Below are 26,992 nucleotides of genomic sequence, written 5' to 3' on the forward strand. Positions count from 1 at the left end.
CCACTTCTAACACCCAATTTGTAGTTCAATAGTTTTTGTTAAAAAAAGTTGTGAAAAACCCCTGGACATTCTATTAAGTCCCTCTTGTTAGCACAGAGAACAGAAAAAGTTTGATCAAATAGAATGCTGGTAAATATTTGTGTTTATTTATCAAAATGTTTTGACAAAGTGGCAACACTCTGCTATTTTTGGATGTGGTCCAGCTACATACAGGTCTGAGAGAAATGAGATCAGTACTGACAAGCCAGACAAAAGCTGGTGCTGTGTGCTTCTGTTATGTGGCAAACTTCTTCTGTCGAACAGGTGCAGGCAGCTGAGACTGGATATCCAGCAGGGGGCGCTCCACCACGACCAGGGACTGGTCATCCAGCAGAGTCAAACTCAAGAGGGGCTGTGGGAGCAAAGTGTGAAAGTCACTATTGCTATCTTTGATTCACAAAACTATACCAAGATTATTCAGAGTGGGCTACGTGAGGAGGACAAAGTATTCAGACCACTTGAATTTTTTTTTCACTTTTTGTGTCATTGTAGCCATTTGCCAAAATCCAAAAAGCTCATTTTATTTCTCATTGATGTACACTCAGCACCCCCATCTTGACAAAAAAAAAAAACCCAGAAATGGTATACCGTATTTTCCGGACTATACGTCGCTCCGGAGTACAAGTCGCACCAGCCATAAAATGCACAATAAAGATGAAAAAAAAACATAAGTCGCACTGGAGTATACGTCGCATTTTGGGAGGAAATGTATTTGATAAAATACAACACCAAGGACATGTCATTTAAAATTGAAATGACGAACAATTTAAAATAAAAATAGAGACAACAACAGGCTGAACGGTATGCTTACGTTACATTACACAACGCCCCCCTCCGCCACCTGGAAGCCAAGTTGCCTCTGCCAAGTAACGCTGATAAATGTGTCCATATAAATCAAAATAATAAAATTGTGCGCTTAGTACACATCATTTCCACCAAGCTACGATGGTAACATTTAGCTAACATCCACACATGTAGGATTACAAGAAAGTTACGGTAAGATAAATTTAAACTCACCAAAACGATTGATTAAATAAGTCTTTTATTTTTTCGACGACCATGTAGAATGCTTCCAAGTCTCCAAAAGTATTTTTGCATTTAGTCGTAATTATCGCTTTGCTCGTCTCCTCTGCTCCGTGCGTGTGTGTGTGTGGCTGGCTGATGAAGCAATACCACAGCCAAGCACGGCGCATTTAAAGAAACAGTACACTATTTTGTGTAGATGGATAGACACATATAAGTCGCTCCAGAGTATAAATTGCCCCCCCGGTCAAATTATGGAGAAAAAAAACCACGACTTATAGTCCGGAAAATACGGTAAATGTTTGCTAAATGTTTGTTCATAGAAAAATTGAAAGATTTGCAGCGACCTTCATATTTAACTCACATGCTGGCCATTTCTTCTGATCCTTCTTAAGATGGTTCTGCTCCTTTATTGCAGTCCGGCTGTGTTTAATTAAACTGATTGGACTTGATTAGGAAAGGTCTATATAAGACCTTACAGCTCACAGAGCATGTCAGAGCAAATGAGAATCATGAAGTCGAAGGAACTGATCAGAGATAGAATAGTGGCAAGGCACAGATCTGGCCATGGTTAGAAAAAAAAAATTATGCAGCACTGAAGGTTCCAAAGACCACAGTGGCCCCCATAATCCTCAAAAGGAAGAACTTTGTGAAGATCACAACCCTTCCACGACCTGGCCATCCTGCCAAACTGAGCAATTATGGGAGAGGAGCCTTGGTGAGAGAGGTAAAGAAGAACCAAAAGATCACTGTGGCTGAGCTCCAGAGATGCAGTGGGGGGATGGGAGAAAGTTCCACCAAGTCAACTATCACTGCAGCCCTCCACCGGTCGGGGCTTTATGACAGAGTGGCCCGGCGGAAGCCTCGTCCGCATCGAGTGAAGGACTCCCAGACTGTGAGAAATAAGATTCTCTGGTCTAATGAGACCAAGATTGAACTTTTGGGTGTTAAATCCAAGCAGTATGTGTGGAGAAAACCAGGCACTGCGCATCACCAGCCCAATACAATCCCTACAGTCAAACATGGTGGTGGGGGTGTTTTTCCAGATGCAGAGACAGGACGACTGGATGCATTTGAAGCAAAAGTAGAGAGAGATCCTGGAGGAAAACCTCTTCCAGAGTGCTCAGGACCTCAGACCGGGCCGAAGGTTCACCTTTCAACACAAAAATGACGCAAAGCACGCGTGGATTCAGAACAACTCTGTGACCGTTCTTGAGTGGCCCAGCCAGAGCCCTGACCTAAACCCGATTGAGCATCTGTGGAGGGACCTGAAAATGCCTGTCCAATGTTCACCATCCAACCGGACAGAACTGGAGAGGATCTGCAAGGAAGAATAGCCGAGGATCCCCAAATCTGAAAAACGTGTTGCATCATTCCCAAGAAGACTCATGGCTGTACTAGCTCAAAAAGGTGCTTCTACTCAATGCTGAGCACAGGGTCTGAATTCTTATGACCATATGATATTACAGTGTTTCTTTTTTTTAATAAATATGCTAAAATTTCAACATTTCACTTTTTTTTCTGTCAAATGCGGTGCTGCGTGTACATGAATGAGAAATAAAATATATCTTTTTTGATTTTGGCAAATTGCTCCAATGACACAAAGTGAAACATTTCAAGGGGTCTGAATACTTTCCGTATCCACTGTAGGTTACTTAAAATACTCACAACCACCCATTGTGCCCTGTTTGACCCGGCCCTCCCTATGTCACTGAACTAATTGTTTTCACACGGTTTGAAGTCCAACAGCCTCAGCCTCAGCCTCTTTGATATCTTACACACGTGTGTAAAACCCGTGGCCGCTGTGCATTCCAAACAGTCGCTCCCAAACTGTCAATTACTCTTTTGTGTTGGCTGAGTCAGTGGAAACATTTAAACATAACTTACACTTCGTTTTTTTTTTTTGTTTTTTTTTTAACGAGGCCATTCAATATTTTGTTTTTGTTAATCGATGAAGAATGTTGTTAATCTTGTAGTTAGTTTTAATTATTCATCCAACTATTACTTTTGAATTTTATGCACCTGAACCATGTCTTGGAAAGCACTTTGTGGCGAAATGTGCTCAGCCCAATTCCAGTGATGTTGGGATGTAAATGTAAATAAAAATACAAAACAATAATTTGCAAACCCTTTTTAAAAATATATTCAATTGAATACACTACAAAGACACAAGAGTTCATGTTCAAACTGATTAGCTTTGCATTTTGGGGGCCTGCATCACATACCAAAAAAGCTGGGACATGGGGCATGTTTTCCATCGTGTGACGTCACCTTTCTTTTTAGCAACATTCAATAAGTGTTTGGGAACTGAGGAACCCAATTGTTGAAGCTTTGCAGGTGGAATTCTTTCCTATTCTCGCTTGACATACTGTACACCTTGAGTTGCTCAACACTACGGGGTCTGCATCGTAATTTCCACTTTTTTTGCGCTACAACACCAATGCCGCATGGTGAATTTTAGAGGGCAAAATTAGGGGTGGGCGATATATATCGTCATCAATATGGTCGATCTTGCTTTCACGATTTTATAATTTTACATTATCGAGAATAAATACTGCCTCGAAATGCATAACGAGTCAGTCGATGGCTGCAAAGTATGAGGAAATGCGGAAATCCTCATTCTGTGAATCAGTGGGCAGGACCCAGTCACGTGACTACGTCCGCACTGCAGCCGACCTATGTTTCAAATATGGAGAAGTGTCAAGCGGGGAATAATAGCAAAGCGCAAATTCACATCCGTAGTCTGTAAATGGTTTGGGGTTGAAAAGACTGATGTCGGTGGGAATAACATTGTTAGATGTGCCAAAATGGTCACCGTGAAGAGCATTTTATGGCTGGTGCGACTTGTACTCCGGAGAATATGGTAAGTCTAGAGATAATTTTTAGTTCTTCATTGTTAAATATTGCTGTAGAATATTGTTATGTTTTGCAGAAACCATATTAAGCAATTTAAAATATAAATAAGAGCTGTTTTTCACAAACGGTGATTATCCATAAACTTTCTGTGAAGCATTTAAAATCTTTTTTGTAGAATATCGTCAAATTATCATTGAGTTTTTAAAAGAGATAGAGATTTTTTTTGGGCCCATATCAGCCACTCCGAGACAAAATACATAATATATTTTTTTTTTCAACCCAGTCTTTCTGAAATACCTGTTGTAAATTCCTCATTAGTGCTTCGTTTATACAGGCATTGGTTTATTGTTTAACATGTGTGTTTTACACCAGACATGTTTTCGGGCAGCCAATGGGTAGTTTCTTTGCGTTGATTTATGTCGGGCATATTGTTGAACAGGTAAGGGGTCCTAACGAGAGACGTTTGGAGTCTGTTAGCCGTTAGTGGCAGATTTCATCTTCCGCGCACCGTCTTCGTGGTCGCGTATGCGCCGGGATTGAGCGAGGTGTTGAACTCTGTGGAATGGATTGGAGTGCTACTGAAGCCACGTTGTTCCCGATCACTGTGTCCGGTCATGCTCTTTGATTCGAGTGACTGTTTGGATGAGGCGCTCCGGTGAATCCCCCCAAATTCACATACAGTCCTAACTTTCTTGCAATTCTACATGTGTAAGCTAAATGTTACCATCGTAGCTCAGTGGAAATGTGTACTAAGCGCACATTTTTATTATTTTGATTTATATGGACACATTTATCAGCGTTACTCGACGGAGGCAACCTGGCTTCCGGGTGGTGGAGGGGGGCGTTGTGCAATGTAACGTAAGCATACCGTTCAGCCTGTTGTTGCCTCTATTTTTATTTTAAGTTGTTCGTTATTTAAATTTTAAATGACATATCTGTTCTTGGTGTTGGATTTTATCAAATACATTTCCTTAAAAAATGCCACTTTTTTCAACGTTTTTTTCTACTTTATTATGCATTTTATGGCTGGTGCGACTTGTACTCCGGAGCGACTTATAGTCCAGAAAATACGGTAATTACACTCAATGGTCCATCTAGTCACTTGGAGTTGCAATTCATAATCAAATAACAAGGTGTCCATCCTCCATTCTGCAAGTTTTCCCATTATTAGTGTTTGGGATGGCAAACGTTAAATATTTAATTAGTTTATAGTGCCCAAATGCTAAAAATAAGAAACAACAAATCCTTTGGAGCCCTAATACTTTCACTTTTGTCCAGTACTGGATATCAGTAGTTTGTAAAAAAAATAATAATAATAAAATAAAATAAAAAAAAGAAGAATAAATGTCTCATGTTCAATTGTTCCAAAGTGTTTAAGATACAGAAAAAAACAAAACGCATTTTTACTTAATAATAAACGACCAACTTTCATTTTTAGATAATTAACCCATTAAAGACGGGAGCGCATAATCACGATTCTACCACTAAAGCCGGGAGTGCTGTTGCGTGTTTCTCCCTTTAAAGCCGGGAGAGCGTCTACGTCATTTTCTTTTTTTTAAATCCAATTCTCGGTCTCTTAGCCAATGAAATGCATCAGAATATACATGTGACGGTGTCGTGAGTTGTTGGAGCATATCCGGAATTTTCGCAGGAGCTCTGCTATAAGTCACGGCAGACGACACACTCGCGGACTTTAAAGCCATGAAACCATCCAAACATGATGTACGGTTAAGATATGTGTTCGTAGACAATGGCGATTTCAACGTCTTTGTAAGAGAATACAGCATGGTAATTACCACTCGATTTTTAAAAATTAAAATAGTGCCTCACTTGCATCTTCGATTGAAACAGTAAAGATGAATAAATTCGTGCCTGTGTGAAAGCCACATAGCTCTAAGTCTAAGCTCTCAATTTTGGGGGGAATTATGTTTCTATCTCCTACATGGGCTGAGATATTTATTATTTCGTAAGTGGCGAAAATGTCAGATTTTCAAGGGTGACTCCAAAGACGACCGTAGGTTTTAGAGAGATGTCTCGCGAGGGGCTTCAGGCTTTAATGTGTTAACATTTTATATTTAAATTCAAACCATACATCGCAGTACACTACTTTCCTCTCTAGAAACAGTGTGAGAATTTAGATGAATCTCCCAATTAATTTTGGTCTTTGAGACGACGTGATCAGAAGCACAGTAGTGATTCTGCAGCTAAAACAACGCAATTGAGTAAGCCTGGTTTACTAAAATGTCATTAGTAGGGACGGCAACTGTGTCAGGCTGTCAGCATCAATGTGTGCAGAGTCATTTCAGTCCATTTTCTTGAGCACTGCTATCAGCTAAACGCTGGCAACAGGCACCATACAATAGTCAGTGTAATTAAGTCGTTTTTTTCGGCGTTATTTCAGGATGCTGCTATGTCGCTGAAGTCGGTAGCAACAGTTTGTGACGGCAAACAGAGGCCGGAAGGTGAGTTGAGTCAGCCGTTTCGCCGCAACAAGCTGCCGGTACCAACTTCAAAATAAAACCGGACATAGGCAATGATGTCCACTGACGTAAGGTTTATTTTGAAGTTGGCCTTCTTCCTGACAGTTTACATGTAAATAAGTTGGTACTCGAGGCAGAAAAAAAAGCCATAAACATTTTTTGGAACATGTTTTTCGGTACTCGAATTACTCGAGGACCCATTTCAGCCCTAGTGTCTTTCAATGCAACCAAGCAAGTAATGTCACATTGCTTTCACCCAATGAGTGCGCGCTCCCGCAGGGCTAACCACATTGGCACAACAACTGCCGAGATATGTCAACAAATTGTGCGTTGCCCCTTCAAATGAAGTCAATGATTTACAAAGCTGCTCCGCAAAGAAAATAATAAACTTGATTTTGAGCCTTGGTACATATATAGACATATACATACATGCATACTGTACATGCATACCTAGATTTCATCTTAAGAAATGTAAGCATCATGAGGGTACCTGAAAGGTTTTGCAAATCTTGAATGAGTGGCTGTGTCTTATCCTCTCAGACTCTGGAAGACTCCTTAGTGTCATCTGATTGGAGAGCTGAGACTTTGCTTCAGGGAGGGGCTACGTAAGGAGGACAAAAATGCCCGTTAACTTTCATTTCACTCATCACAATGCGAGGAGCTTTCGGTCTCTTCACACACCAGGCTCTTGTCGATGATGCAGAACATAAACATGTCATGCAGAAGAATATGAGCCGAGTTCTTGGGGTTGAAGGTGACGTGGGTGATGGGCGTGTCCCTCTGCAACCACAGAGGGTGCAGTCCTTGTTTCTGCAACTTGCGACTCCAATCGGTGTATTCCTTTTGCACTAGAGAGAACTCAAATATCTGCACAGCATAGATGTGAGTGCAAGATTAATGTTGGGTTTTGGAAGACAGACATGAACGCAGGTGACCGAGGTGTTCACCTGCTGGTCAGCGTGCACTGTGATGAGGTTTCTGGTGGCTGGGTGGATGGCCAAGGCGGTAGGACAGGAGCTGTACACTGGCACTGTGCAGTGAAGCTACGTGCACACGCAAATAGGAACAAGTTCAAATGTCGTACAGAGTAGACACACACACACACAAAAAAAAAAATCTCAACCCACCTTGAGCTTCTGAAGGTTGTAAACGTGGATCTCACAGCCTGTGTTGGCTGTAACGAGCCATTTGCCATCGTCACTCGCATGCAACAGGTGGACCGGCTGTCTGGAACCTGAACCACGAAAACATACATGCTCATTATGACCTGTTAATCACAATTCTTAGGATGTGCTCATATCAAATGAAGAGACTTAAAGCAATTGGAAACTTTAAAAATATGTATATTTTTGGGAGCTTCGTTATGACACATTTATGAAAAACTAGTCCAACATAAAAAAGTCCACAACTAATGTTCAACGCGCGTATCTGTGAAAGTTCATTCATGTCGCACTGTTGATCAGTTTGTGCAGTGTGCTTTTCACAATACAACCGTCTCTTGCTATATTATTTTTTACGGCTTCTGTGAATCACTGATTTTTTGGGGGCGGGGGTACAAGTAACTAAATTGCATGTTTCAACGGTAAAGTAAACACCGTTAGCTAATAGAATATACCCTCCTCCTACTGCTAGTTAAAATAAACTGTAATCCATAGCAGGTGGTTTAGATATACTAAGGAGTATATCATTTTATTACAAACAAACTAACAAAATACAATCAGAAGAAACACATTTTTTGCACACCTGTCTGTAGCCTCAACTGACACCATCACTGAACACCAAAATGGCTAAAGCTAGGAAGTAGCCAGTCCTCATACGCTCACATCAACATCACTCAGCAGACTAGGCCTGCCTTTTAAAGAAGTCAACACAAACATATTTTTTTCAAGAATATGTTCCATGCAGGCTCACTAGTTGAAACAAGGCATTCTGATAAATATTGCGTTTATGGAGTAAGAGTAATCCACCCGTTTTTAGTCGTCTCTCTTTTTAGCTCAGGTAACGATCAATCACAGCTCACGGGTTTTTTTAAGCTGAGCCATGATTGGTTGTTATGAGCCCTAAGCATCTGTGATGTCATTTTCAGTCAACAGAAGTGACAAAATGGCCGTCCCCTGAGATGGCTAAAAACAGGTGGATTTTGTTGCTTAACTCATATTCTACAAACAAAATATTAATCAGAATGCCGTGTTTCAACTAATGGGCCTGCATAGAACATATTCTTGAAAACAAATATGTTTGAGTTGACTTCTACTTTAAGGCACACACAGATTCATAGTTAGTTACTACTGTATTTTCTGGACGATAAGCGGCACCTTTCTATAAGCCGCACCCACTCTATTTAAAAAAATAAAAATAATGAAAAAACATATATAAGCCTCAACTTTACATAAGACGCACCTATCTATGTTAAAAAGATTATATTTACTGCATTTACAGAACGATTTTGAACAGAACAAAGAGAACAGTATTTATCTTCATCCCTCCTGTGTTTGAAATTACGAGTCACTTTAATCATCTTCACTGAAACCTATTACCGTATTTTCTGGACTATAAGTCGCGTTTTTTCCCCCATAGTTTGGCCGGGGGTGCAATTCATACTCTGGAGTGACTTATGTATGAAATGATTAACCCATTATTACATGTATATCATTTCACATGTGATTTTCACCCACATAAAGAACATAAAGATAAATCCTAAAAGATATTAAAATGCATGAATAATTTAAACGGTTAAAATCTAATATTGTGTTAAATAAGTGATTAAAATAGTATGATAAAAAGACAATTTGACTGCCTATCAATCCATCTATGCAATGGCAATAGTGGCAATAGTGTACTGTTCCTTTAAAAGGCGCCGTGCCTGGCAGTGCATGGTCTTGCATCATCACACACGCACGCACGCACGAGAGCGGAGGAGAGAACAGATAATTAAGACTGAATACAAAAATACTTGTGGAGACTTGGAAACATTCTATATGGTCGGCGATAAATAAAAGACTTATTTAATCGATCTACGACCGTTTTGGTGAGTTTAAAGTTATATTACCATTAGTGTTGTTCCGATACCACTTTTTGGCCCCGATACCGATTCCGCTACCTGGCTGTGCAGTATCGGCCGATACCTCACCGTTTGAAAAAAAATCCAAAATAAGCGCAATTTTTTGTAATTCTAAAGAATTGCACTCACTTGGATGTAAAATTATTCATATTTAAATCATCACTTGCGAAGTATCTGTAATAACATATACACAAAAAAATACATGAATAAATAAATAGCCTATTTTTGTAGCTCTTTGTGCTTGTGAGAGTGAGACATCAATGCGTGACGTCACATTTGTATGCTGCCAGAGGGGCAGGCAGTCGAGTGAGTGGGATAACAGACGTCTGTGATGTGTTTCTAAAAATGGTTAACACCTGTGCTGTTCATGGTTGCTCTAATCGGTCAACTAGAGATTTTATTTTGTGATACCGGCAGTGATTCAAATTAACCGGTGGCAAAAACGATGTTTGAAAGCAGACGCGCACAATGGTTGTCAAATCTTCAATGTGACCACTTAACACCATCAAAACATACAAGGATATTGATCTGATGACATTATATCAGTTATTGTTTTCTTTTTACTTTTCATTCAAGATTTACTTCGCATTGCTGTTTAACATTAATCTGTTAATTATATAGGTATACAAATTTCATATACGTTGATGGAACATTATAGAACATTTTGCTGAGCAATGTGATGTAAACAAACTCGTCTCTTTGTTAGCAGTTAGCAAGCTGGGGCGAGCTTGAAAAGCTTTGACGGGTCATAAAGACGAGTTTATCTGGACACAAACCATTTCATGAAAGACGTTTTCCACTATTAAACTAGTGATCGATGTACTGTGTCAAACAAAAGCAACATACTTTGCGACGAGACAATGATCCAGCCGACATGCCCCCAAAGTAATTGCAGGCTCTTGATAGCATCAAAGTCCCCCCAAGCAACTGCCTCCAATGTGGCGATGTATGTCCTCATAGCGACCTTTTTCACCAAACTAGACATAAGTAGACCGATGATCAATAACGCTAATAATCGATAAGGCTTCTCCTCGTATTTTCCTTCCGCACGCGGCCCTCAAATATGCGCGCTGCGTTCAAATAATGATACCAGTATCGATAACCGGCATCAGCGTTTTATTTGTTAGTACCGGCCGATCCGATACGAGCGTTTTAACGCGGTATCGGTATCGGAAACAACACTACTTACCGTAACTTTCTTGTAACGCGTGTAATGTGTGGATGTTAGCTAAATGTTACCATCGTAGCTCGGTGGAAATGATGTGTACTAAGCGCACAATTTTATTCATTTGATTTATATGGACACATTTATTTGCGTTACGTGACAGAGAAAACTTGGATTCCGAGAGGGGATGACTTACACTCCAGTGCGACTTATATGTGTTTTTTTCTTCTGTATTATGCATTTTATGGCTGGTGCGAATTGTGCTCCGGAGCGACGTATAGTCCGGAAAATACGGTAATTACAATCAATGGTCCATCTAGTCACTTGGAGTTGCAATTCATAATCAAATAACAAGGTGTCCATCCTCCATTCTGCAAGTTTTCCCATTATTAGTGTTTGGGATGGCAAACGTTAAATATTCAATTAGTTTATACTGCCCAAATGCTAAAAAATCTATGTTGAAAATTTTGATATTTACTCCATTTACAGAACGATTTTGAACTGTGAATGTACATGTATGTACCTGAACAGATTATTTCCTAACAGTGCCTTTTAAACGGCAGCAACTTTGCTAATTAAGACGGAACAAAACCAAGAGAAAATAAACAGTACTTATCATCATTTCACTGCCCGCTGCTACTCCAGTTTGTCAGCTAATGGCCACCTTTTATTGTTCTACTACATACCACCAAATGCAATAATCTAAATTATAGCGCCCACGCCTGTTGAACTCCTCCACCTCAAGTCACATCCTGTTAATGGCAATTGTAATGTACTGTAATTGTTAGAGCGTCCCTCGTAGTGTAAGAAAAATCCACAGATTAGCCGCACCGGACTATAAGACGCATGGATCAAAACCTCGGAAAAAAGTGGCGGTTTATTGTCAGAAAAATACGGTATATCGACAATGAATGAATGTGTCCAATGTGTGGATGGTGACAGTGGACAAAAGTAAGACCTGCACCTCTCGTGATTGTTAGTGAAACGGCATATACATGAAGCTTTATGATAAACACAAATTTAATAACTACTCGATCGCAACTTTGAGAATGTCATCAATTGCGGGGGTGGTCTGGAATGTAACCCCCGCGATAAAGGAGGGATTAGTACACACAAAAAAAACAAAAAACGTTTCAGACTCACCTGGATGAGGTTTGAGGGTGTGAACATATTTGCACTCTGACTGGCTGAGCGAAACCACGATGACCGATGACTGGCTGCAGGATGCAAAGAGTTTGGCGGAATCTGAAGAAAAGCAGAGCTGCTGGGCTGAGTGAAGGATCTTGGGTAGTTTAGACACCTGTGGTGAGTAAGAAAAACAGGAAAGAGGTGAGCTTCACCCGGGCATTGCAAGCCATGACATGCATCGCAAACACGCAAAGTACATGAGGCGCAACAGTGTTTCGTGCTTTCGCTAGAAGTCAAAAATCACTTTTGGCATGTCAGCAACGAGATGCGCACCTTTGTGATACTAATGTTGTTGTTGTTGTGGATCTGTAGCCTGTAAAGACGAATGGTGTAAACAGTCGAGTACGCCAGCCACTCTCCGCATGGAGACAGAGCACTGCACCAGATATGATCTTCACCCTGCGCACATCAGCACACACATCACAGGTTGGCACTCCAGTTGGTAATGGCTGCTGGCAGAGAGGCGTGGCAATACATCTGTCTCTATGGAGGAGAACCGTTCACATTGAGAAGGCGGAGCTGGGGCTGTAAAACCAAAACCCTCGGAAGGTGCCTTTACAGATTAGCAGTACAAGTACCGGTATATAAATCGCGGGCTGTTGCCGTTTGCCTCTCAAGGGCAACTTAAAGGGAAAGTCAATGCAAACATTTTTTTTCAAGAATATGTTTTATGCAAGCCCACTAGTAGAAACAGGGCATTCTGATTAATATTGGGTTTGTGGAATAAGTGTTAATCCACTCGTTTTTAGCCATCTCTGGGGGCAGCCATTTTGTCTCAAAATCACAGCTCAGATTCAGAAAATAGGTCAGCCGTGATGGTCGTTGTGAGCAGTTGTGATGTAATTTTCAGTCGACAGAAGACAAAATGGCCGCCCCCAGAGATGGCTAAAAACGAGTGCATTTTGCTGCTTAATTTATATTCCACAAACGCAAAATTAATCAGAATTCGCGTTTCAACTGGTGGGCCTGCAGGGAACATATTCTTGAAAAAAATATGTTTGGGTTGACTTCCACTTTAAGGGGACATTGAACAAGTTCCAAGTGCTCTTCCATAGCCTCCACAGGATCCTGTTTATATACTACATGCTCGATAAAACAAATAAAATTTAATAGATAGAACCCTCACTTCCAAATTCATTTGAAAAAAATATGGTGACTTTTTTGACTGAAATGGGCGGAAAAACATTCCATCAGAAATGGGGTTCAAATCCACATCTCCAGAGACTCCCAACCTGAACACGGCACTATAGACCGCTCAGCCATTCCAGCTTGATGACGTCTTGTCTTCAAATAAGAGGCAACTGGGGAAAGGATTTGCAAGAAATGCTGAATAGACATGCTAAGACTAACCTGCAACCAAGTGAGCCAAGTGGCATGTAGCAAGCACCAAGCCCCATGATTCTACAGCATGGTTTTCAGACAGCGGAATTCATTTTGGGTCCATATTCAGTTACAGTAACTCAATAGAGGCAACCGTCCTAAACTCGAGGCAGTTGTGGGCTTGTATGGGCATTTAGGTGCTACATGGCTTTTACAATTTATAATCTAGTTGATCTGCTAACTTTTTACATTGTCCTATATATTAAGGCAGCACGATACCGGAAAAACAGCCGATATGGATGTTGACTATATCAATACAGGAAGTCCTCAAATTACAACGTAAGCGACCTACGACGTTTCGACTTTACGACGCCCGTGCCTCCTCCGCCATTTTCTCCCCAGCATTTCCAGTCCCGTCATTTATGCTCGTTACTTTCAACAGTCAATAAAACACTTGAGATATACATGTCACTCACCACAGGAATGAAGCAGCCGGTTTCCTCTTCGCTCCAAAAGTGTGCTTTTGTGCTGAGTCTCTGATATTGTTTACCTCTGCTTGCGTATTTGCGGTGGATTGCGTGCCAAACAATGCACTTCCGAATACAAGCACTTCCTGTACTAGAAAGACGAGGATTCCTTGCGGTTGACCATGCGCAGAGTGTCTCGATCATGTCTGTTTGCACGCTGGCAGTATCTTTGCCTTTTCCGCCCTCCTCTCCTCCTCCAATAGCCACCTCCCAGCAGTAATGCTAAGTACAGCATCTTATGCTTTTTATTTGAATGTAGTTTTGTTTTTTTATCCAAAGTATTTTGACAAATTTCGATAACGGTGAAATCCAACATCCACAGAAATTCAGGTTACATCGCCAGTGTAGGAATGGAACTCGTTCATAAATTGAGGACTTCCTGTATCAGTATTATTGCAATATTTAACGTACTTAAAAAAATTACATTTTTATTATCTAATGAAAGAAGTATATTTTTATCATGCAGCAAAATAAGCAAGCCCAATATGTTATTAGCTAATTGTAATGCCCCCCCGATAATGTTAAACTATTGGGTGGCTATGTGCATTTAAATTTGCATCTTGTCTCACTCAGATGAAAGCAACCAATTTCATAAGAAAATTATCACGTCTTTGCGATATGCACATTGCCTCGGCCAATATCGTGATAGCGATATTTGTTCGATATATTGTGCATCCCTACTATAATATACATTCATGCAACATCAGTACATGAGTGAAATCAACATTCCATTCCATTTTATCTGTCAACTCCAGAGAAAAGTATCAGGCTTGAATTTGACACCATATTTTCAAATGAACTCTTGAAAATGTCCCCACTGTGGGATCAATAAAGGCATTCTTATCTTGACCTACCACACACTGGCCGTTTTAAAATGAACTTTACAGAACAGTACACACCTTCCTTTTCAGATGAATCAGCTTCTCTGGTTTCCTCTTCACAGGCAGACTGTCACCAGCCTTTCCTGATAACAAACAGTGATTACCGGTACATCACCGCAGGCCCAATATAAAGTATTGTTTTAGAGTCAATATTTATGGTCGGTGTCACACTTTAAAGGCAAATGTTGGGCTTGTCAGTCTTTATTGGTGGCTCGCAACTGTTTTGTAGTAAATGTCATTTGTCAGCTGTGCCAGGGCTCTACACTAACTTTTGCATTGGTGCTTACAACTCACCCTTTTTGGGGGAGGTACAGCATGACGATATTTGCTGATGTATAGTCGTCTCATCTGGCATACCGTAGTTTCATATGATGTAGAGATTGACAGTGACTGAAGATATATTTGCAAAATATTTTACTGTAATAATTTTGTTTGCAACAAGCAGCGGCTGACAAGCGGGGCAGTTTATATATCGGTAACTTTAAAAGAAGACAAAAATGGAAAAGCGATACCACGGCAAACACTTAAAACATCTGTAAAAAGCAGTGAAATAATAGTGGAAACCTCAACAACTTAATTTTACTGTTTAATTTTACAAATTAATTGTACTTGCATTAGTTCAACGAACTACTATAAGTATACTAATTAGAATGCGTTTGATAACATGAATACATTTTAACATTTTTTACATACTATTGATATTTGTATTTATATCCAGGACTTTACAAGTCTTAGGGCACCAAAAGATTTATTGTTTATTATTCAAGCCTTTGGGGAGTATAAAATCTCTGTGAACATTTAACGTTTGACATCCCAAGCACTACAATGAAGGCTGTTAGACGAGTGATTTGTTTAGCTATTGTAACACATACCAAGTGACTAGACGGATCACTGATTGTAATTAAGAAAAATTGAAAAGTGATTTCACCCCATCATTCTTTTTGTTCTATGACAGCTTTTATAGATTGATAGAAAGCCCACATTATTTAAATATTTGCAGCTAATAACATTTACTCTACCGAGGGACTTTTTTCTGATTGAGTTTGAAATGACCGATTGTATTTGAATGCAGCTTGTGTCTCGCCAAACCCGAGAGATGCCAATGTTTAATTTATTTTCCCGTTATGAGCCTACCCGTTTGAACACCAAAAGTTGAGTGTGTACATAACAGTATTTATAATTCAATATGGAACACTTGGATGACAAGTGCGCAGTCACGGATGCCGAAATATGGAGCGGGTCATGAGCGCCTCAGTGAATGGGAGAGAGCTGAATGGGAAGCTGTCATTTACAAAGCAAATATTGCCAGTTAAGTTAGATGCTAGTTAACATGGCAAAGTACACATTAAGACTTTGATATTTATTTATTTATTTTATCCAGGAACGATTTAAGAGAGGTGGGCACCATTAGTCTAGCGAGTCCGTCAGCAAGCTGCCGTCAGTATTTCAGTCCGTCCGAGTCGTTGGTGACAGCCAAATGGCATCAATAACGGACTTACCGGTACTACGTCACACGCAGGTGCAGCACACCTGACACACAGGCAAGTACAGAAAAAATAAATAAAACTGTGTTGTATACCTTTCCGTCCGACAGACCTCAATGAGGTGTCCCATAATGTTTTTATTTCACCAATCACCATGCCATGTGTGTGTCTGTTGTTTTCATGATTTTTTCTTTATTTGGCTGCGTGTCAGGTTGTGCGGCACCTGTATGTGACGTGAAAATTAACTGCTCGATGCCAATTGGCTGTCGCCGACAAGGGATTGTCTAGGCTCACGTGGGTCGGCCTGAAATACGGACAGAAACAGCGACAGACTGACGTACCTTCCTTCACTCTGACGCAATTACCTCTGCGATTTAACATGACACTGACCACAGACAGGCTTCCACCTTTTGCATGCAGTCTAACAAACGGATAGAGTTGGAACGCCTTAGCTGTATTTCTCCTCCCCGCAAGTTCCGATAGGAACGTGAAAACATGCACTCGTGCTAGTGCGACCGGATGTAATTTTTACCAGCACATTCTGAAAAATTGGCCGCATTTCCAAGCATGTTTACAAATTGTTTTTTGTTTACCACTGTATTGTATATTGTAGTATCCAAAATGAGCACAAGTATTACAACTGTTATTGTCTTCTCACCATGGCCTTCGCTTTCCCCTAGTCTCCACAGCTCGAGATGATCAGAGAACTGGAAAAGCAGCAGCCCCGACTTCTTAGCACAACACACGAGACTCTTCTACAAGGAAAATAAACACATTGAGACACTGTATTGTATGTTCAGTCAGTGTTAGACTGATTGTCTAGAAAAAAAAAAGATACATATTCATGTAGCTAACTGAAACTACTGAATCAATCCTTCAGTTCCCTGATTAGTGACGAACAGTACTCACGTGAGGAAAGACTATTTTACGTAGCGCTGACTCTTGGGTGTTCTTCTCCACTTTGTCCAGTAGGGGTCGTACTACCAGCTGTGTATCCATTCCTGAGAGGGGAGAAGCCAACAACACATTGGACTGTACCCTGCTTTCTAAGTCAGGTTCATAACTCTATAAAAAGTTTCACTTCACAGGTGGATAGCATGGCCTATTGTGCAAATATCTGAAATAGCAACGAAGGCTGCAACACACAGTGGGCCTCCCACATGTTTACCTGGTCTATCTACTATTAGTAAAAGATTCTTGCAAAAAAATCATCTAATATAAATCAGACCAACAACAAATTAACATTTAAAACTGACCTCCAGAAACAACAGAAATCTCAGTGTGAACCAGTGCCCTCACGTCATGTGAATGGTTTTTAAAGGTTCTGGTTCGCACCCAGTCCTTATCTTGTTGGTTGACGGTGCGAGAAAGAAACTGGAACTGGACCACAGTGCCTTCTGCTGTCCCAGCTATGAGACTGCTTTCATCCTGTGAATAAGCATTTAGCACAGTGATTCTTCCAGCAATGTTTATAACGTGCAGCACTTCCGCATCTTTACTACAAAATTGTCATTACCGTTCCAAGAAAATATGGTGAACCGTCATCATGTAATACAGTTACAACACTCTCCATCCCCGGTTCCAGGTTTGCGGTCCCGGTATTTTGCAATTTTTTTGGTAAGAGTTATTAATTTTGTATTTTAGCTACTTGCTGTCATTTTCTCTGCAATGTATTGAGTTTAAATGTGCTTCATGCTAAAATACCCGTACATAATGTCATGTTGGTTGAATGGGATACTGACATGGGGCATGCGCTGCAGTTCGATAGCAGTCATGATGGAGCCACCCAAGCATACAAAAGAAAAAAAAAACCTTCCTCATAACCACAAAAATAAGTCACCTATGTAGAAGGGCTGTAACAAAGCACTTTACATACAAACAACAAAATAGCCATAATACAACAAATCAAATCAATAAATTAACATAAAAACACCGTTATCAGACAAAGACAAGCCCACACGGAGAAGATTAAAGTTGCATTACACATGGTCTGATAAAGCAGTACATCCGCAAATAAAGCTTGCGCCATAAATAAAGTTCCAATTTGTTCCAATTTCACAGTCCAGCCATTCAATCCCAGGAACTTATTTATCCATCCATCCATCCATCATCGAATCCGCTTATCCTCACAAGGGTCGCGGGCGTGCTGGAGCCTGTGCCAGCTGTCTTCGGGCAGTAGGCGGGGTACACCCTGAACTGGTTGTCAGCCAAACGCAAGGCACACAGACAAACAAACATTCACACTCACAATAACACCTTGGGGCAATTTAGACTGTCCAATTAACCTACCGTGCATGTTTTGGAATGTGGGAGGAAACCAGAGTACCCAGAGAAAACCCAAGCAGGCACGGGGAAAACATGCAAAGTCCAGGAAGGCCGGGGTTGGAATCAAACCCACGACCTCTGCACTGTGAGGCGGACGTGCTAACCAGTAGTTCACCGCGCCGTCCCAACTTATTTATACATATATTTTTCAAACGTTGGGGTAAAAGAGGGTCTAAAAATGTCTGGCAGTGATGTTTACAAAAATGTAAGACAATAAAATTGCATTTGTTTGCACCGTTACAAAGATATCTTGATTGTTGACTTGATGAGCATTAGCTATTTAAAAATTCGACCTAAAAATTGTTAAATAAAAAGTTTTTCTTTTGCCCACAGTGGTAGCGAAATCGGTATCGAGTATCGAGTAGTTTTTGCTAGTATCTGCTAGTATCGAATCGAGTTAAAAAATGTGGAATCGTGACAACACTAACTCAGAATATCCTTTTCGCACACACAGTGACCAACTAAATTGAATCTCACAACAAACACAAAGCGACGAGAGGTCTCAAGTCCTTATGAGGTAAGGACACCTTGAATGAACCAACGACATCACCAACATAGATGACAGTCATCGGTCACATGATTTTCATGGAAACAACACTCCAACGGAGGCTTCATTTGGCAAACCCAATCTTGCTCGAGACACGCTCCAAGTCGGTACATCTTATGACATCACTACTATAAATGCCTATGGTGCATTTCTTTATCACGTAACCCCAGCAATGGTTAGGCATGGGGACTTTTTTTTCTCTACATTGAGCTTAAAAAGGGACAGAAACCCCATTGTAGTCAAGTGCGGGCCTTTATTAAAAACTGGTTTTGTATTCTGCACTTGTGCTCTGAATGCTGCATTATAAGTGAATTATCCCACATGCACCTTCATTTTTTGAAATTCTGATTTTGGTAACTTTACTCCTCAGTCCCTTAATATAATGCTATGAAATGCACCTTGCACAAGTATTGTATGTATTTTAACGAAAATTATGACGGGCGTGAACGCTACATTTGAAAACGTTTTGCTTCAACTAATGACCCACTTACCTGGGATACAGAAAGAGCAAGCACATCCCACTTGGTGACGAGGTGAGTGTGGACAAGCGTTCCTGTAATTCCGTCCCACATCTGGACCTTTCCGGCAGAATCACCACTGACGATTGTATGATTGGATAAGAAGGCGATACTCCAAACTACAACCTCCTTGCTTTTGGATGTTCCTACACCTCTTTCAACAAGCATTCTGTGCGTGCTGTGACCTGCAATAAGCAGAACCACACAAAAGGGTAGGTTTTCATCACTGTATCAAGTGTTTCATTTGTTCGGTATAAATCAATGTCAAGTTTGTATCAATTTACCAGTCTCAACATCAAATATTCGTATCATGTCCATCATGCCAGCAGCCAGCAGCGTGCCAGAGGGATGCCAGGAAAGGCTGATGATACGACCTACCAGATCACAGTAACAGACATGCCACGATGGCCATAAGTTGTCCTCACATTGTTTGATGGTGCATATGTGTTGGCAGGTTTACACAAAAACTATTAAAGAGTTTCTCAAAAATTGTACAATCCTCTTACTTTTCTGCCTGTCAAAGTTCCTCTGAAACTGAATTCTGTCCTCCAATATTTCAAATATCTTCACCGTCCCATCTTCACATCCAACCTGATACAAAAATATGCATCGTCACTCCAAATGAAGACATTTACATACGGATTCATCACGGTGAAAAAAATAGGTGCACAAGAAATAATTGACCCATAAGGTGCTGACTTACCGCCAGCAGTGTTCCCACGCTGTTGCAGCTGATGGTCCAGATTGGTCCCCCATAGGCATCCACGGTGCACTTGGGTTGCAAGTTCTCCAGGTCATACTCTGTGATCTCTCCACGCAAACCAGCACTGAAGAGACGCTGACCCACCCAGCACAGAGCCTCAATGCCCGCGCCATCCCGACCAGGAATCACCTGCGTCAAAATAGTGGAAATGGTCACTACACAATTGTATGTGTGTACAAGCAGTTAAACCACATCAATTAAATCTGTAATTTTAAGACCATTTCCCATAATACATTTCATTTATACGGCTAAACCTATATAGAGCTTTATACAGCTAAATAGCTTGCCTCACTGACTTAAATGTAAGAAGGTACTCCTGTTATTTGCACGTGTACAGCACCATGCAAAAACTCACAAAATGCATTGAAGCAAATCGAAGTAATATAATTATGATTAGTTCTGAAACTAACGAAGACTTTAATAATTGATTAAGGTGTTGATTATTTTATTGATCAATAAATAAATGTGACTTTTTAAAAATCTAAAAATTAATTTCCATCAATTTATTAAAAAACAGGACTTTTTTTTTCAAATTAGCAGTGCAGAAAATGTATTAAATACAAATTAATAGGCATTACTTTACGGGTTTTGTCATTAACATCCATCAGAAAATCAGCAAAAAATATAGATTATTGTTTTCGAAAATAAAAGCAGATGTTTGCAAATGTCTTATTTTGGAAAACAGACACCCCCCCCAACAAGCATTAATTATGAAGGCATCGAAACGATTGATCAGTTATCAATTAATTTTATACTTGATTAGTTGTCTTTTAGTCTTGATCAAGACCAAATTTGTGTTGCTCACTTGCATTCCTGAGCAAAACAATACTTGCACTCCTGGACAGGAACATTCATTTTAGTAGTTGAATGCATTGGTGATTAAATGAATGGCAGATTTCTGATTAAATTGAAATAGTGCGCATTGTAGCATTTTATTAGGCAGTGCTTTTAAATCTTTGGAACCGAAGGGGAAAAAAAACCCTGCTGTTTAAAAAAAAAACAAAAAAAAAAACGAATTGCGGCAGACTTAACGAATCTCTCGTCATGAATGTGTAATAGTGCGACATTGCATACCTAAGGACCAATTTGAAAAGTGTACTAGAGTGAATTGTGACAGAATCAGAATGCTGTGAAATGGATGAGTGAGTTCCTTACCTTCTCTTGGAAGTAGTTGTCAGTGAAGTTAAAGACCTCCACAGTTCCGTCAGCCCGGGCCACTGCAAGCCTCTCAGTGCGGCTATTGAACGCCATGGCTCGGATAGAGCTCGGCATGTAGTCGAAGAAACGAACCCGGTGTACCTTAAACTCACCCATTTTCTCCAAAAGGGTGAACCACGCTCGGGTGGCTCCTCAACTCGGGTAGAAGAGCCTGGCAAACACGTGATTTTGCTACGTGCTAGCGAGTCAAACTGCTAACATGTCCAACAATAGCGCGTGTAAGGTGGCCGGAAGAACACCTTGAAGATGCTAACAAAGTGCTAACTAACGACGGAGGCAACTTTACCAGGTTGTAATAGAGATTCGTACAACCCTGAGACAAACTACACACGCTGGAAAAACATAGGCGGCCACGTTGAAGACCTCTGACCCGGAAAGGAACAAGAAACCAGCCACTACTAACCGGAAATACGTCATTCGTTGGGAACATTCAGCTGGCGGGAAACGTGACTAGTGTCAACTGCCTGTCCAAACATTGAAAGTCTGGCCTTTGTTTTTAGCTCCACTATGTGTGGTTAGCTGCGTTTATTTTGAATGCGTCCAGAGTTTTATGCTTTGTTAATGTATTGAGAAATACGATTGTCCACAATGGTTCAAATAGTTATAAGGTAAGAGGCGAACGAACTGATGAGCTCATCATTGACAATTGTTTTTAATTGACAGCGTTTTTAGTCCATGTTTGAGGTACCGTTTGTTTGTACAGTAATTACGTGTAATGCCAAAACTACTTGTTAGTATGTATTAATCCGGTTGATGACTGTCTTTGTAGAGGAAGTGTTGATGGCAGCAGTCCTCCAGAGTGGCTGTTGATCGAGCTGCAGGGAGAGATGATATCCAGACATAACTCTGGCCTCGCAGGAAATGTGATGGGAGACCTGCTCTACACCAAAGAGGTAAACGGTGAACAATATAGGGTATAGTGTAAATCTTGAGACACGAGATTGTTTACCTATTTATTTGCTGACACTGAACGACACTCAATAATCAAAATACAGTGCTATTAATGACACTAATGCAATATTGCTGGTATCTCAAGCCAAAGAGCTAACCTTCCATTATAGAAGTATAAGTACGCGGAAAAGCAGTAAATCACTACAATTGGAGTGTGTGGATTTTGGCTATTCTCCTGGTGCTTGCGGGGATTTTCACTGCATACTCGGGCTTTCTCACATATTCCAAAATGCAAACATGTTAGTGTAATTAATGGAGCCATGCAATCAAAATTTCAATCTCCCCGGCCCCGATTTATGCGTAACATATGTTAGGTCAAAGTGAATCCGTGACATGGTTTCACATCTATGCGGTTTGTCGTTTGCATGAAATAGCGTCGCCGTCTGTAAGGCAAAAGAATCTAAAATGAGTGGATTTGATTTCGGCATCAGTGTGACAACGATACTACACTTATTATTCAAGTACGTAGCATACCTACTTCATGGTTGCTACACGCCCACTCAAGTTAGGAAAAATGGCAGTGGCGACAGCGCGCCTGCATTTTGTCTAAAGCTAAAACGTTGCCTACCTCTGAGGAGTTGTGGATGTGGAATAAACTGCTTCACTTTATTTTGGAAGAAACTCTTCAGCACTTCGAAACTAGAATTGTGGTGTGTTCGGGAACATTTCGTGGCGGATGACTCCGTCAATGTAAGCTTTCAACATGCTACAAATACATTTTAGGGTTTTAAGCAACACAGCCATACATTCACACTAGTCAGGCTATGAGGTCATACAGCATCACCTTGTACAGAGTACAACATACACTGAAAACCAGCCGTGAAACCTAGCGTAGTTTTGCACTGCTCAGTCCTCCTCAGAAGGGTCGCTGGACGTTTGCGAGTTCCCATGGCATCACCATGGAAGTAGGCATAGAGTGAAAAAAAAAAAGCATGAAAATTCTTCCTTCAAGGACCACGTGCTGACAACATGGCTGGCCACAATTCCGCCGACGGCTCAATGACTTTCAACGGAGCCGACACCATGAAGAGACATGGTGGCCACAATACGTCCACATATCAGGAACTAACCAATCAGAGGAAAGCTGGTTTCCATATCAAATCAAGGAGAAGAGTAACCCATACTGCAAAGCTTATTTAAATATTAAATATTCATTACAAATCCGAGTGTCTGATGTAGAAAGCAATTTGAAACAATACCTTGAAAAATTGTCATTTCCAAACAATATTATCTCGCAAACCTGATAAAAGGACACCAGGGGAAAAAAGAAAAGAATTGCTGCATGGAATCTTTAATTAACCCATTAAAGCCTAAAGCGGCTGGCTCAACAGCTCCCCAAAACCTAAGGTCATATTTGGAATTACCCTTGAAAATGTGAAGTTTTCCCAGAAATTCAACACCTACAAAATAATTAATACCTCAGCACCTGTAGCATATAGAAACATAATTCCCCAAAATTTGGGGCCACGCGGCTTGCGCACAGGCCCGAGTTTATTAACCTTTATTGTTTCAATTGAAGATGTAAAAATAGTGTCAGTGCAAGAGAAGCACAATTTTTAATGTAAAAAATCGAGTGGTAATTACTATCCTCTATTCTGTTACAAAGACATGGATATTGTCATTGTCTACAAACATATATCATAACTATATGTCACGTTCAACTGGTTCTACTGGTTAAAAGTCCACAAGCGCGTCGTCTATATTACTGCCGTTACTCATTCAAGAGCTCCCGCGATCGGCGGGCGACCGCCATTATGACTTGCGTCCACCGCGGGTTTACGACACCATCACGCGTATATTCTGCTGCATTTTATTGGTTAAGAGACCGATAATTAAATAATAAAAAGAAAATGACGTGGACGCTCTCTCAGCTTTAAGGATAGAAAGACGCAACAGTAGAAAAGTGGTTATGCGCTCCGTGTGTTGTTTGTCTAGATCAGTGGTTCTCAACTGTTGTCCCGATGGGACCTGCATCTTCTTATTGTTACCAAGTCGCGACCCATTTTCACAGAAGTTAAGAACAAAGAAAATGTTTTGTTTAAAAATAGCCTGTGACAACACATGTGTAGTATATTTTTAAAAGCTGCTTCAAATGAGTTTGATGTACTGCCATGATGTCCGCTACCCAGAGGCTAAGCTGCACTGTGTTTGTTTACAGAGTGAACGAACTATTGGCTAAAGTGCCAGGCAGCTACACTTTGTGTGGCTTCTCTAATATGTTCCACGTAGGAACTACATCTCTGTACTGAAGCGGAAAAAACAAAATAAAAATTCTGTACGTGAATTTTTTTTAGTAGCTGTCCGTGACCCACCCAAAATGGGTCCACAATGCACTTTTGGGTCCTGACCAACCAGTTGAGAATCACTCTTCCTGATGTTCCCTGAGATTGGCTTTTTCCCCCTTCAATTTATCGACCTTGTTATAAAGCAAACGGCTCTTTTCTGTACGCTTTGGTAAATTAGAGCCGCTTGTTCTCTGTGGTCACTTGATGATCTTTAATCAGTCCATTCTTTCTCTTTCCAACAGGGGGTGCCTGTGTTAATTGTAGGACATCACATATTGTACGGGAAGCAGGTCAAATTGGAGAAAGCCTTTGCCGTCCTTACTAAGCACCCTGCCCAATCACAGGACGCTATAGGCAGCACCGGCAACCACGATGCCTCCCAGGTTGCCATGGAAACAGAGCTGCATGGATCTACCTCCTACTCTGTGTCTGCACTCATCAAGAGAAAACTTATCTTCAAGACGCGACCCAAACCCATCATCACTAATGTACCCAAGAAAGTATAGTGTGGCCGGACTGCACGTTATTATGTCGTGACACTCTATAAGCAGATAATATGGAAAACTGACTTTTTAATGTTTGTATACAAGTACTTAAGTCTCTGGCGTGCCTGCCACCCATCATCGTCAATTCATCAATCAAGTAACTCTTAAGTCATCTGCTTATTTCTGCCGTTCTGCACCTCAGTCCCACCGTTACAAAACAGTGGGGCTAATTACATAACTACCACAATACAGAATGTTTCAGAATATTACGTGATCCGCCAGACTGGCTAATCTTCCAGAGCGAAAGAACCAATTTAACGACCATGTCAAAGCTAAAAGATAGGCAGAGCCTCACTGTCAGCAAACAGTGTGACCAGCATTAACTTCTGATAATGATCATGTTTGGCTCGATGGGTTGGAAGGGGGCAATATTTAGTGAGTGTTTGCCGATGTTTCCTAGTGCCACAAAAAAAATGCTTTTTTTGTCTTTGGTGCTCGCCTATTGATTTTCCACACTCTGCTTCTGATAGTGGAAGCCAGTAGTCTGGCCAGGCGGAAGAGGAGACTGCGGAATGCTGGCAAGAGTACACTAATGTGATCAAGGAAAGATTATGTCTCAAATGCTGTTGTCATTGGGTGTGATGCCTGTCATTGTATTGGCATTTAGTGTTCCTGTTTTGATAAACTGTATTTTATTAAAGCAGTATAGTAAGTAGAAGGGTAAGCTTTATTTTTTTTTCTCTATCGTGGAAACTTGCCTTTGCCCAAACAAGATCTTTCCCAAATACAGACGTTAGGTTTAATCATATTGACTTAACTGTACTGCACCTCACTCTGCTGTTTCCTTGGCAACTTTCAGCAATCGGAGATTGACAGACAATGACATTGACATTGATCCATTCATACGTTTTTCTGTATTGCTTGCCAGTCATTCCAGGGCACATATGGACAAACAATTTAATTCTATGGACAATTTAGAGTCTTTAAATAGGTAGCAGACTGTGAGGCAGACGTGCTAACCATCACGAGCCTACCGTGTTACCAGAAGACAAGAAATTACTCAAAAACATATTATGAGACCAGAGATTATTGAGTTAATACTCAAATATTCTGTAATAAATATAAACTAAGACAGTAAATATTTGATGTTCATAGGGATTTACTGATGGCGTGGTGGTTAGTTCGCATGACTTCTGGAATGGTTTAGTCAGCCCAAAAATGTTCTTTACAATAATCTGTTATATGTGCCTACACTGGTCTAAACACAGCATTGAGATTAATATTGCATTTGTGGAATAGGAGTTAAGCAGCAAAATCCACCTGTTTTTAGCCATCTCAGTGGGCGGCCATTTTGTCACTTCTGTCGACTGAAAATGACATCACAGTTGCCCGGGGCTCAAGTAAGACCAATCACGGCTCACCTGTTTTCTGAAGCTATGACATGATTGGTTGTTCCATGATCCCTGAGCAGCTTTGATGTAATTTTCAGTTGACAGCAAGTGACAAAATGGCTGCCCGCTTAGATGGACAAAAACCGGTGGCTTTTACTACTTAACTCATATTCCGCAAACACAATATCAATCAGAATGCTGTATTTAGACTGGTCGGGCTGCATAGAACATGTTATTGTAAATACAATTTTGGGGTTGACTTCCACTTTTTTAAGTGTGGGTTAGGTTCCCACTCAGTGATGGTGTGAATACTGAATACAAACCGTTATCTGTGATCTGTGACTGACTGGCAACCAGTCCAGGGTGGTCAAAGTCAAAGTCGGCTCATATAGCTGTTAACCCTGAAAACAGATTAAGCGGTTTAGAAAATGGACAGGTTTTACAACATCATTTGGTGGGACACTGATCCAATTGGCCCAGATGCA

The 26,992-nt window shown here is 40.7% G+C and overlaps 2 protein-coding genes across 2 annotated transcripts; one reads left to right on the forward strand and one right to left on the reverse strand.

Annotated features, from left to right (window-relative positions):
• Positions 1–124: 124 nt before the first annotated feature.
• On the reverse strand, positions 125–21,806 carry utp4 (UTP4 small subunit processome component). The gene is made up of 16 exons (XM_086028874.1): positions 21,333–21,806; positions 20,118–20,306; positions 19,921–20,005; positions 19,699–19,788; positions 19,388–19,599; positions 17,281–17,452; positions 16,934–17,025; positions 16,683–16,779; positions 14,559–14,623; positions 12,086–12,211; positions 11,768–11,924; positions 7,526–7,632; positions 7,346–7,441; positions 7,080–7,265; positions 6,889–6,999; positions 125–391 (listed from the first exon to the last, which is right to left on the reverse strand). Exons 1-16 carry the CDS (start codon positions 21,489–21,491, stop codon positions 275–277), a joined length of 2,061 nt encoding a protein of 686 aa, XP_085885000.1. The 5' UTR covers positions 21,492–21,806; the 3' UTR covers positions 125–274.
• chtf8 (CTF8, chromosome transmission fidelity factor 8 homolog (S. cerevisiae)) lies at positions 21,765–25,834 on the forward strand. The gene is made up of 3 exons (XM_086028875.1): positions 21,765–22,003; positions 22,165–22,288; positions 24,874–25,834. Exons 1-3 carry the CDS (start codon positions 21,984–21,986, stop codon positions 25,135–25,137), a joined length of 408 nt encoding a protein of 135 aa, XP_085885001.1. The 5' UTR covers positions 21,765–21,983; the 3' UTR covers positions 25,138–25,834.
• The last annotated feature ends 1,158 nt before the right edge of the window (positions 25,835–26,992 follow it).

This window comes from Filicampus tigris, chromosome 4 (genome assembly GCF_054856515.1).
Source record: "Filicampus tigris isolate MCC_2025a chromosome 4, RoL_Ftig_1.0, whole genome shotgun sequence".
In the NCBI taxonomy this organism is placed as follows: Eukaryota; Metazoa; Chordata; class Actinopteri; order Syngnathiformes; family Syngnathidae; genus Filicampus; species Filicampus tigris.

Coding starts and splice junctions, on each gene's coding strand:
- utp4 (XM_086028874.1), bottom strand. CDS start 21,491: ATGGGTGAGTTTAAGGTACACCGGGTTCGTTTCTTCGACTACATGCCG. Junction 16,780..16,933: donor GTAAAATAGTCTTTCCTCAC/GTGAGTACTGTT, acceptor TTTTCCTTGTAG/AAGAGTCTCGTGTGTTGTGC. Junction 14,624..16,682: donor AGGGGAAAGCGAAGGCCATG/GTGAGAAGACAA, acceptor GTTTGTTATCAG/GAAAGGCTGGTGACAGTCTG.
- chtf8 (XM_086028875.1), top strand. CDS start 21,984: ATGGTTCAAATAGTTATAAG. Junction 22,004..22,164: donor ATGGTTCAAATAGTTATAAG/GTAAGAGGCGAA, acceptor CTGTCTTTGTAG/AGGAAGTGTTGATGGCAGCA. Junction 22,289..24,873: donor ACCTGCTCTACACCAAAGAG/GTAAACGGTGAA, acceptor TCTTTCCAACAG/GGGGTGCCTGTGTTAATTGT.